This window comes from Aquarana catesbeiana, linkage group LG09 (assembly GCF_042186555.1).
Source record: "Aquarana catesbeiana isolate 2022-GZ linkage group LG09, ASM4218655v1, whole genome shotgun sequence".
NCBI lineage: Eukaryota > Metazoa > Chordata > Amphibia > Anura > Ranidae > Aquarana > Aquarana catesbeiana.
This window is the reverse complement of record NC_133332.1, coordinates 232,624,791-232,637,117: the sequence shown is the minus strand read 5'-3', so window position 1 is coordinate 232,637,117 and position 12,327 is coordinate 232,624,791. Positions and strand designations below refer to the sequence as shown.

The 12,327-nt window shown below is 40.5% G+C and overlaps 1 protein-coding gene across 1 annotated transcript; it reads right to left on the bottom strand.

Annotated features, from left to right (window-relative positions):
• Window positions 1-1,169: 1,169 nt before the first annotated feature.
• LOC141109010 (POU domain, class 5, transcription factor 1.2-like) lies at window positions 1,170-11,302 on the bottom strand. The gene is made up of 5 exons (XM_073600968.1): window positions 10,646-11,302; window positions 7,501-7,612; window positions 7,273-7,403; window positions 6,084-6,248; window positions 1,170-4,918 (listed from the first exon to the last, which is right to left on the bottom strand). The coding sequence occupies exons 1-5, from the start codon at window positions 11,300-11,302 to the stop codon at window positions 4,643-4,645; spliced, it is 1,341 nt and encodes a 446-aa protein (XP_073457069.1). The 3' UTR covers window positions 1,170-4,642.
• Window positions 11,303-12,327: the final 1,025 nt, after the last annotated feature.

The window sequence follows — 12,327 nt, the reverse complement described above, 5'->3', positions numbered from 1 at the left end:
CCACAAACCCTGAAGAAAGGCCAGGGGAAAATGGAAGCCCTGTCAGCGGTGACAGCACCCGGTTTACAACCACTTTAAAACCCTTCAGGCCCATGTCACATTGACAATTTTGTAGCAGATATTTGGAGCAGCTATACAAATACTTTCTTTACTGTTTCATGTTCCTAAGAAGAGTTGCATTCATTTTGTATCTTTTACAAGTGATTAGTAGCTCAGTAGATGAGATTTTTTTTTCAGCATTCAGGATTTAGCCGATTTATATTTGTTTTTGCCCCATTCGCAGAGATCATGAACTTTCACTGGGAAAATGGCTATACAAATTCTTTGTTAATCAACTTTTTAAAGTTTTTGCAAATGGTCACATGACCACTTTGAGAGAGGGAGACCACACCCAGTTGAATCCTCTAATTAATATTATCATTTTATGTTATAATTAAAGTATATCTAAAGGCGAAACATGATTTCCAGTTTTGGATAAATTGTGGAAGCGATAGTCCCTGTTTAGAAAATTCACTCTTACTTGTCATGTGCTGGTTCTCATAATTCTAACATTTTATGGAACACCTGTTTGGATGACAATCGTCACTTCGGGGAGATTTCCTCTCACATTCTGTTGTGTATCTGTGGCAGGAAGTGAGGACAAATCAGTAAAACCCTCTCCCTCCCACCCACCCCCTATTCAATACCACCATTCGAAAATATACCATATCAGGTTATTATTGCTCTGGGATCTTAGCTGTATATGCTTTCTGTGCTGAACTGCCTGCTTTTAGTGATGAGGCTCTTGGCAAAGGATGAAGGGACTATGCAGCAGAATAGGGGTGGTAGTTTTGCCTTTATAACAAGCCCAGCCATTTTAGTGAAAACACAAAAATCACACAAAATAATTGCAATGAACATGGATTTTTTCAAGTTTTATTTCTGCATATAATTCATCTTGTGAGGATAAAACTGGTCCTCTAGATGTTAAGAGATAAACATGACAACATTTCATCTCATAAGGTCCAGCAACTCAGGTGGCATTGAAAGTCATTACTTTTTTTTTTTTAATGCAGTCATATGAAATTTTACATACCCTGCCCCCCTCCCACCAACCCCCCCCCCCCCATGTTCCCTCCCTCCCCACCCGGATCCCCCCCCCCCCACACACACAAATATATCAATGTTTTTCTTTATTTCTTTGTACACATCAGGTCACAATATGGCAATTTGTCAGAATTGGTTCACCAAGTAGTGGGATGCATTTCCTGGGCTTCTGATACACAGAATACCTCATATTAGTACTAACAGTTTTGTTACAAAGCAATTTGAATCTAAACTTGAAAGGAATCTTGCCACCTTCGGATGGCTTAAAGTGTATCTAAAGCCAAAACTTTTTTTTTGTTTGTTTAGGATAGATTGAGGTAGAGAGAACCCCTGCCAGGTCTTTGTTGCTGTCCGTCTCACTGGTGACATTTATTGTCCATTGAGGAGACCAGGACAGAAGTTAAAGAGAAATCTGAAATGTTGCAATTGTCACCAGAACAGGAATATTGGGAAAAACTTTGCATGGGGACATCTGTTCCAATAACAACAGTCTAAAGCTAGCCATAGAGGCTATGGCCGAATCTGTTGGAAGGCAAGCAATGGATGGCCCTGCAAGCACCAACTTGCTCTATAAAAGTCAATGTAAAAGTCAACTGAGCCTGGTGGTACTACCAAATAGCAACTACATCCTATCAGATGCAGTCACTGTTTGGCAGCACCACTGAACACAGTCTACCATGGGTGCTGAATACAATAGCTGGCAGTGGAGATTCCTCCATCCATCTCCCCAAGGGACACAGACAGCAAAAACAAAAAATCTTGAATGTTTTTTATCATTCCATACTTTATCCAAAAACTAAAAATATTTTGCAGGTAATTTGCATAAAGAGAAAAAGTCTGAGCAGGGAAGGATGTGCAACTTCATCAATAACTTGGACAATTGGTGTATGAATACTTTAGAACTGGAGGAACTAAGGCTGGACACAGACAGCTTAAATTTTGGTTGTTCAGCCTGCGAGACACTTGATTCTCACTTACAATCTGGATGGGCATTGTATTCAGGCAGCTGCAGGTCCAGTGGCTGTTGGTGCTGCTGAACAGTGGCCGCATCTGATAGGATACAGCCACTGTTTAGTTGATAAATTTTCAGCTGGGCCCAGTCAATTTGTAAATTGACTTTTGTCAAGACTACTTGGAGGACCATCTATGCCTCAAATGCTGAATCAACCAAAATGAAAGCTATTAATGAGGCCTTCATTTCTGTAAACTAGGTAACAGAAAGCCTACACAGCTACATACAAATTCGATTTTAGACATTTGCTCCCAATCTAGACATTCTTATATTTTAGTGTTTGGTAGAGGCTGGAGATTGAATCCACCTAGTTTCCTTTCTCTCAGTGAGATCTCTGTGCTCTGTTGCTGCACCCATTATGAGGACACATAATGGTCATATAGAACACCTCAAACTCCTAGCTGGATGGGGAATGGGAGTTGGGAGATCTCTTGGCAGGGAGATCTCTTCTTTGGAACATCCAAGGCAAATAAGAAATCAGGGGTTGTCTCAGACCAGCAGCCACCACCAATATGTAAAATAATACTTTTAGGTGATGCCCTTTAAGAAATAAAAACTGTCAGCAAAACAGCCCTAGGCCCCCCAGTGTATTTATATTTGCCCAATCATTTGAACAAGTAGTTTTGAAGAACATTTCCCTGCCCCAAGGTAAAAGAGGAGTTGAAATGAACAAACGCTTTAGTGCAACAAGGATTAAAGTGACTTGGGGACATTAAGTTACCAGCTTAGCTGATCAAGAAGGCAGTTTACATAAAACATCAAAATGACTATTCTAGACTTTAGGACAAATAATTTAAAGTCAGAAAAAAACAAACATAAAGAGACAGACAAAGCATTCAAAGGTAGATTTGGGGTAGAGTTAGGAAGCCCTGTTATAGTAAAAGAATTTAGTGGGTTACGTAGACCTGATGCTTCAACAATGTGGTAGCCATTTTATATGCCTAAACTATATTCAAAATATTGTAGCCTAGGTCCCAGTTGATTTTTCATGAATAATGTATCTGCCTGAGAAATAGCTGCTAGAAGTGGCCTCTTAACGTTGGCTCAGAAACAGCATCTACAACATGGTGTTTCAAGAAGCCAACTTGTAACTGAACAGAAGGGGGCAACAGTGAGCTAATGAGAGTAAAACATACAATGGACATGGCATTGGTTGGGGTAGGGTATGGTGGGGTGGGATGGGCAGGGGGCAATGAGAGTGGGTCAAGGACTAACTCTGGTCTGTTTTATGCCACTCTCACAAACTGTAGAATATCGCAGTGCCCCCTAGAGTCAGAATAGAAGTTAGCATGTGCTGTTGCTGGATCACTGTCAGGCAACGGCCTGATATTTTGGCTTTTCAAGGGATACAGTCATCAGAAAGAGAGCAATAAGGTCTAACCCAAAACCAGAAATGTATCTATAATCCACAAAAGCTATCCAAACTTCAAGATGTTACTGGATACTATTATAAATAAACCAGGTGGTGATTTAATATTACCACATACTGGATATTATTTAATATATTTTGCTGCCCATAAATGCTTTGCCTTCCTCTGTGTCCCTCTTTGATATAGTTTCACTTCATAACTGGAGCCCACCTCTCCTGACTTCATAACTAAACCCTGACAACTGCCATTCTACTGTCCAGTTGTCCAGTAGGGCACTCTAATTGAACAGGGAAACAGCAGTTGGTGGAGGTTAGCTATTAAGTCAGGAAAAGTCAGGTTCCTGTATTAAAGTGGAACTAGACCCATTGATTTAACAGTTACATTCCCAGCATGTGCCAGGAATGTATGTGTCACATTGGTTGTGCTCTCAACCCAACTGTTAAACCATCAAAAGGCTGGTGTCATAACTGATAAAATGTCCAGCATCATGGCAGCTGAAGATCAAACAGAGGCCAAGATGGCAGCTTTTTGGCTGGAAAAAATACGAGGGTTTCGTTCCACCTTAAAGTGAAACTAAATTAGAGAGGGGTACAGAAGGGATATTTTCTGTAAATGCCAGGTATCTAGTGGTGTAATATTTGGTTAGGCAGGGTCTTTGCATTGCAATGATTTAGGGATGAAAAAAAGTTAAAAAAGGAAACAGCAATACAAAATCATTATACTTGTCTAGTTAGATATTACAGGGCACAATAATAATATGGAGAATGTAGCAATCAATCAGAATGCTGCAATAATCAAACTCAGTTACCTTTGGACACCAATATTGCTCTTTTGCACTGCCTCACTGAATATGCCGGTATGACTGTATCCCTTGAAGAATAGATTAGAAGGTTTGATGGAACCCTGGTTATGCACTAAAGGTTGGTGTTATCAAAGGTTTTTAGATGTATGCTGCATTAATCAAACTTATACACTATGACTGTAATCATTCTCACTCGGAATTCATTTTAGCTTTAGGTGAGAATATGACCAACATGAACCAAAACTCAAGTTTTACAAGCAGTGATATCTCTCTTTGCCCACCCCCCACCCTGCCCCATTTTTCAGAAAAAGAAGGAGAAAAGGAAAGGCCATTTGTGGAATCATTTGCCATATTACAGGAATCAGATAGGCTTTAAGTGGCATGATTCCCTATGGACATTCCGTGAGGCATGGCCTGGGGGAAGACCTCACTTTTATGGAAGGCGGGCATGTAAAGTGCAGGGTTGGAACCCAGGGATGTTGGGGCAAAACCTTGAGATGCCATCACCTGAGACAGGGCAAAAGGGCCTGCATTTGGAGGTGAGAGGGACTGGACAACATCGTAGGCTTCTCCACCATTTTCCCTGAGGTAGGGGTGCACCTGCCGTTTTCCTTTCTGCCGACGGTTACAAAACCAGACTCTGACAACCTGTGAACAGATGAACACATAGTTAAAAAGTCAATCTTAAAATGAAGGACCTGCAATTCTAGATTCTAGTAGTTTAGCAGATAGGCAACATGGTTCAGATTTTTAGAGACTGGAAACAAAAACTGTAAAATAGGTCTTTAAGGGGAAAATGCAACAAAAATGGTTACTAACAGGGATGTTAATGGTAGAATTCCTGCACTTGATATCCATAGCCTGCCTCTGCCATTATGAGGATCCCACTCTCCTTGTTATTTGTAATTTTATATTGCGGATGATGTAACAGAATGAGTGGGGGCATTCCAATGTGCCAAAGTACATCAAAAACTCCAAGTCGGGCAGAAAAGTGTTGGGAACTATAACAGAAGATCTCATTATTACAGGCTTAAAAAAAAAAAAAAAAACAGAGGGTGACCTAGCTTACCAGGTATACAATCTCTAACTGAAAGATGACTTTTGGTTAGACTAAATATCTACATCATTGCTAGCATTTAACTGGCTAAGAAGAGCTTTTATGTAATAGTGCATCTATCTGTTTTATACAGCACCTGCTTCTTTGTAGCAAATGTAGACATGGATTCAGTCCAAGTGCCTCCTGCTATGGTCCATGTTACTTGCTAAAAACCCAGGCCTGTATAAACATAGAGGTTGATTTACTAAAACTGGAGAGTACTAAATCTGGTACAGGCATGCATGGTAGCCAATCAGCTTCTAACTTCAGCTTGTTCAATTAAGCTTTGCACCAGATTTTGCATTCTCCAGTTTTAGTAAATCAGCCCCATAGCGTTCTCTCTATTGCTCTTTCTATCGTCTCTCCAGCTTTAAAGAACACTATTGAACCAAAAAATGTGCCTTTGAATCAAACTTATCTATTATCATTAGCATTATCATTAGCAAGACTGATACCCCTCCCACCAGCTCTGTCCTCTTCTGCTGCCATGGCAATAGCCTACATATTGAACAGCCATTAGAGCTGAAACACAACTCAGCAGATATTTAAGTAGAACTAAATGCAAAACTTTTTCATTTTGGATGGAGTAAGGGAGGGCATAACCCCTGACAATTTATTTTTTGCCATTGGTATGGTATAGTATAGGCAAAGAGTTGTGATGCCATGGTTAAACCAACTTTCGTACAACAGTAAAATAATTGAACTAGGTATACTTACATCTTTATCCATGTTTAGTTCCCTGGCAATCTGGGATATCTCTTGTGCACCAGGCTTTGAGCAGTGCATAAAGTAATTCTCCAAACTGCGTCTGACACTGTTTTCAATACTTGTTCGATGTTTCCTCTTTTGGATCTGAGGCAAAACTGGTCCCCGACTGATGATCTAAAGAGCCAAAGAAGAGAGTGTTATGACTACATACTCGCTCTTCCCTTCCAGATTCTGAAACCTGCACTTCTAACTATGTAGGTCTCTTGTATCATAAGTATGGCTGTTGATAAGCCCAAGCATTCTTTGCAACAGCTGAATGAGGATGTATAGGTATTCTGCAATGGGCACTTAAAAGTACTTTTAGCATTCAATGGTGTTTGCTATCACACACACACATTGTTTTTTCTTTTCTATAGAGAAAAGACATGGGGTTGCTGCTATATATGTCACATTTACTCATTGGCTGAGGGGACATTTTGGAAGGTCCTGATGCTGATGCAATGTACTGGAACCAGCAGTGTTCTCACATCTGTGGAAACCCAGGACGGCTGCCATATGGGAATACCTATCAATCAGGCAGGTCAAAAGTTGCCAGTTCCCATTATTCCCCCTTCACTTACAATTTACACTATAACAATTACCATTTACAGCCAAGCTGAACTTACAAGTATATAAATCTGTCTGCAGGGCTCCAAGGATGATTTGCTCTGTAGACTTTTGGATAGTGCCTACCTAGCTGAACTTTATTGTTGCTTATCAGGTGTCTGCAAAGGTCAGGGGTAGCCCACATAAATATCATCACCCAATTTAATAGAAATCTTATGAAATAGTAAATAGGCTATAAATACTACTTAGTTGATATTTGCACTGTTCTCACTAGCGATTTCATATTTGTAAGGCAATATCTTGGAAACTCCATAGTTAAGTTCTCCCAACTAAAGTTTCTGGCTTTCCTCACTCCACTTTCAAGTCTCATACTTCAAGAGTCCCAGATGCCCTCATACTAGTCAAAGCAGGTGGAAAGACCTAATCATTCAAGTGCAAACATCTGACCACAAGAATCTTCTTAAAAAGATCTTGCCAGCTGAGTCCACCCCCCAGACTCAACTAAATGCTAAAATATCAGTTTTGGATGGCCTTACTCTTCCACTTTGTCATACAAACCCTTTTCCTAACCCATTTATGATGATGTAGTTACCTCCTGCATGTCCTCTCTTCTGTCCACATCCCGCAGCCACCTGTCTAGTAGCGGTTTAAGCTTGCACATGTTTTTAAAGCTTAGCTGTAAAGACTCAAATCTGCAGATGGTGGTCTGACTAAAAGTTTTGTCTATGAGAGAGAAGAGGAAAGAGAGGTTTCAGTTTCAAACAGCTTTAAACAATGATCTCTTGCAGTTTCTTCCAGAATTCTACATAGGTAACCTTACTATAAAGTTGGCCTAGGGCAAAGCCAACATCTGCTTGTGTGTAGCCATGAGTGATCCGTTTATGTTTAAGATCTTTTGCAAATTGTTCCATCTCCGCAGATGTCGGGACTTCCTGCAAGACATCACAAAAGCAAATTACTGAGAGATATTCAACCTTGAATAGCTGAAGAAATCAACTGTAAATCTAATGATAACAAATAGCAATACTGAAGAAGGACACACATACGATGGGCATAGCAATGAGCAAAGAAAATAAAACAATCTTTCATAATTCACGTTATGGGCTTGCAAAAAATGTAGGCTGCAGAAAGGATATTTACTAGTTCCATTATGAATAACGAACTGAAAACGTAGTTTTCAAATTTATTTAACATTCTAACCTGAGGGTACGTTGAGCCACACCTGGCTTTAAGCATTATTATTTTGGTAGATTCAGGTGCAATTTTATATAATGACTTCCGAAAATGCCGACAACAGAAATATTGATCATAGAACATAGCATTGGTTGCTGTACAATGACCAATTTAGCTCTGTGAGCAGAGGACACAAAGTTCTCAGGAGCTAATGACGTTGTGAACACCTGAAAAAAACATACTCTATTCATTTATAAATGGGTCTTTTTCCGTAAATGTTGCTTTATTATAACATAATCAAGTGCTCAGTGAAACACATGAAAATAAAGTCAGGGGACTCAAAGCTAGATGGTGTCACAATAGCACAAGAAGATCAGGTGTTGAGATGGAACCACTTTAACATAAGAGACTCCAAGCCAGCTAGAAGGCTAGAAGCAATATGAAGAGCACAAGAAAGATGGAGATAATTTAACAAAATGTTAGGGGCTAAAAAGCAAGATGGTGTCAGATAATTAAACTGCATGGGAAAAAAGAAAATAATGCCCTGTACACACGGTCGGATGTTGATCGGAACATTCCGACAACAAAATCCATGGATTTTTTCCGAGGGATGTTGGCTCAAACTTGTCGTCTCTTAGTTTATTCTGAGCATGCGTGGCACTTTGTGTGTCGGATTTGTGTACACACGATCGGAATTTCTGACAACGGATTTTATCGGAAAATTTTATAGCAAGCTCTCAAACTTTGTGTGTCGGAAATTCCGATGGAAAATGTGTGATGGAGCCCACACACGGTCGGAATTTCCGACAACAAGGTCCTATCACACATTTTCCGCCGGAAAATCCGACCGTGTGTACAGGGCATAAGTGTTTTTTAAAATGGGATGCCTTCAAACATAGAAGAACGACAGTAGAATAAAGGATAGGTGGGCCATTAAGTTTGCCCAGTTTTTTATTTATTTATTTATTTATTTATTTATTGGGTGACTGATTAATTAATTTATTTATATATTGGTCTGAGTATAGATCTATGTGTGTCCCAAGTATGTTTGAATCCACTTGCTGTTGACTGACTCACTACCTCTCCCGGAAAGTCTAGTCCAAGCATCAACTACTTTCTAGGGTTAATTTTTAACTTGCCTCCTGCTAAAGGCAAGTTAACAGAATTTAGAGCTTGAAGCAACATGGAGTCAGTATAATAGTTGCTAAATATAACAAGATCTAAGTAGCTCATGGCCACACACACTGACCAACAAAATGGTGGATAAATTAAACTAAGATGGAGTCACCTTAACACAACAATAAAAATAATTAATTAAATGTGAACAACGAAAAGTTCTCAAGATAATGTCCTCCTGATACAACATGATTAGATAGTACCCATAAGGTCAAGTCCATCATTAAACTATATTAAGGATTAGAAAAGTAATAAACAAGATCCAATGTCACATGCAATATGGGACTTGTCCTATTATAGGGTACTTCAGTCAACACAAAATGGAATTATGGAATTTCAACTCAGAAGCTCATTAAAAAAGAAAATAATTAAAGCAAATGCGCATTCAATGTTAGCTGAATTCAGTGAAGACTAATGCCACACGGTCGGATTTTCCAACGGAAAATGTGTGATAGGACCTTGTTGTCGGAAATTCCGACCGTGTGTGGGCTCCATCACACATTTTCCATCGGATTTTCCGACACGCAAAGTTTGAGAGCAGGCTATAAAATTTTCCGACAACAAAATCCGTTGTCGGAATTTCCGATCGTGTGTACACAAATCCGACGCACGCTCAGAATAAATAAAGAGATGAAAGCTATTGGCTACTGCCCCGTTTATAGTCCCGACGTACGTGTTTTATGTCACCGCGGTTTTCAGAATGATCAGATTTTCCGACAACTTTGTGTGACCGTGTGTATGCAAGACAAGTTTGAGCCAACATCCGTCAGAAAAAATCCATGGATTTTGTTGTCGGAATGTCCGGTCAATGTCCGACCGTGTGTACAGGGCATTAGAGTTCAATCTAGCATTGCGTCTGTTATACCCAGTAATATCAGGAGCCCAATAGTACAATAGGGTCCCTGTCATCTACAAAAGCAGGAAAATCTACAAGGTCAAGTAAATATCGCAAAATCAAACGTTCAAAACAAGATTGAGTCACTTATGCCTATAAGATCACTATATAATGAGCTTATTGTAGGATGTACTCATAAAAATGTATAAACATCAGATCATAAAACAAGATGGAGTCACTTTAGTCTATAAGATCATAATATTATGAGCTTATTGTAGGATGTACTCATATAAATTTATAAACATCAGAATCATAAAACAAGATGCAGTGACACAACTTGGGGAGCTCAACACAACTTTGATTCAAGTATTTTACCCTTCACTAGCTAGGCTGAATATTTTTGTTCCTTTCATAAAATCCATGAGTTGTGGTTCACCAGTAATCTTCCTGTGAACCACACCTCTTGGATTTTATGAGAGGAATAAAAATCTTGGATTATAATGTCCAACAAGATGGAAAAATCCATCCCAGACACAACAAAATTGAATCCTCAAAGAGCACCGAAAAAAATATATACAAGATTTCGGTTCAAGGTGAATTCTGCAAAATCTATGGGTTCCTGGGTCTCCAAATATGTTACCTAAACATTTAGGTCCGTATTTTCAGACCCTGGAACAAGATAAAAGTAGTAGACAGTTTTCTATTTGTAAGTTATAAGAGACATTAGACTGAGGGAAGTCCTCGATGTAGACCAGGAGAAGCAGAGATGTTGTGCACTTACCTCCTCAATGTCGCTGCAGATGCCCTCGCTGCCCCTGCTGGAGATGCTCCGGGGCGTGCTATTAGTCTGTACACTCGAGGCCGGGCTGGTAGAGGTACTAGAGCGGTTGGCATCCAGGCTGGAAATCCCACTTTCCCCTTGCGGGCTCTGGTTCTGGGAAAACTGCTGCGCCGGGGTGGGTTTCACACTGGCTTGGGGCTTGTTGGCTGCGGTGGTGCCCGGGTTTGACCAGAAGGTACCGCCGCCCCAAGCCTGGGCATAGTAGGTTGCTCCCATGGCATTGTGCGGCTGCGGATTTAGTTTGGCTGTTGGGGATCCCTCTTCCGGCTCCGGCTCTTTTTTCAGGTCCATCTCTGCGTCCGCTGGGTTGGTCATCGGTTCTCTTTCCTGCTGGTCAGAATGAATTATCATCTGGCTGGTCGTGTCCATCTGTGCCAAGTGGTCCCAGGGCAAAGCCTCTGCCATACAGTCCCCCACACCCTGCACCCCGAGGTCCCCATAGTCAGACTTGACGGTGACGGTGGAGAAGGGGAAGAAGCTCTGGGAGTGGTGTGGGTTCCCGAGGTCGGGGTAGCTGCCCATGCCATATTGACAACTGGTATCTTCCATCAGACCCGAGCTGTGAGCAAAGGATTGGAAGGTCTGCTGGTTGTACATTGTGAGAAGAGCCTTTGAACCCAAACTTAATTTTAGGACTTAGCTGGAGTTGGGTCTACTGTTGGCTTGTAGATTCACCAAACATCTTTAAAAGTTGCAGCCAAGGAACAGCCGGTCTAGCTGATGCTTACAGCCCCATGCATAAGGTCTTCCTTTGCCCCTTTGGGAACTCTTCACTTGTGGATTAGCAAAAGTTCCATAAAGGTATCAATGCTAGTAGAAAAGAGTTAGATCTAAGCCTTCCTTTCAGAAGGTCTCCAGGAGTGACTTGTGGTCTTAAGCTGGAGGTCCCTGGCTGGGAAGTTGTTTGTACTGTAGTTCAACTGGTTGTAATCTAATTCATTATGGTGGCTGCCTTAAACTAGCCTAGGCAAAAGACCCCTCCCCCTTAGGTCGATGCTAATTAGCCCTCCCGATGATTTGGCCAGTAAAAACAAAAAAGGCTCTCCAAGGACCATGAATAGGGTCAAGTTGAAGTAAGACATGGAACTAATAAGTAGAAAAAAAATTGAACTTGTATTCAGGGGTTATGATCATGTATGGATGTTAGGACCCCCAGTAGAAGCAAGTGACCACATTTAACAATCGAACAACCCTGAAGTGTAATTTGTCAGGCTTGTACATGATTTCACATATGCATAGGAAAACAGACTCCATAGAGGCATATGAATATTCAGCAGCTCTGTGTTTTACACACTACAGCTCCTAAATTCTAAGTCATCAGTCTTAACATTTCCCAAACATTAGAGGTTATAAATCCATTGAGAGTGGGTAATGAGGTAGGGGAGCTCTAACCTGTGCCAAAATGGCATAAGAAATGTTCACATCTACCTGCTAATGTCAATAACATTAGTATTATCCACACCATAGATAGTAGACAAAGGGCAGGTGTACAACAGAAAGTCAGATACTTATGTTACTGGTTTTATTTAATAATGAGACTTTTATTGTAGTACTTTACATTAAAACACATATATCAGTCTCTGTTCCGAAGGAGCTTCCCAATCTAATGAACCAATCAAAGT

Bases quoted from the DNA above. Each gene is read 5' to 3' on its own strand.
- LOC141109010 (XM_073600968.1), bottom strand. From the start codon at position 11,302: ATGTACAACCAGCAGACCTTCCAATCCTTTGCTCACAGCTCGGGTCTG. The intron at 6,249-7,272 runs GTAACTACATCA...TTGGCTCTTTAG, and splicing joins GAAGAGAGGACATGCAGGAG to ATCATCAGTCGGGGACCAGT. The intron at 4,919-6,083 runs GTAAGTATACCT...ATCTGTTCACAG, and splicing joins AACTAAACATGGATAAAGAT to GTTGTCAGAGTCTGGTTTTG.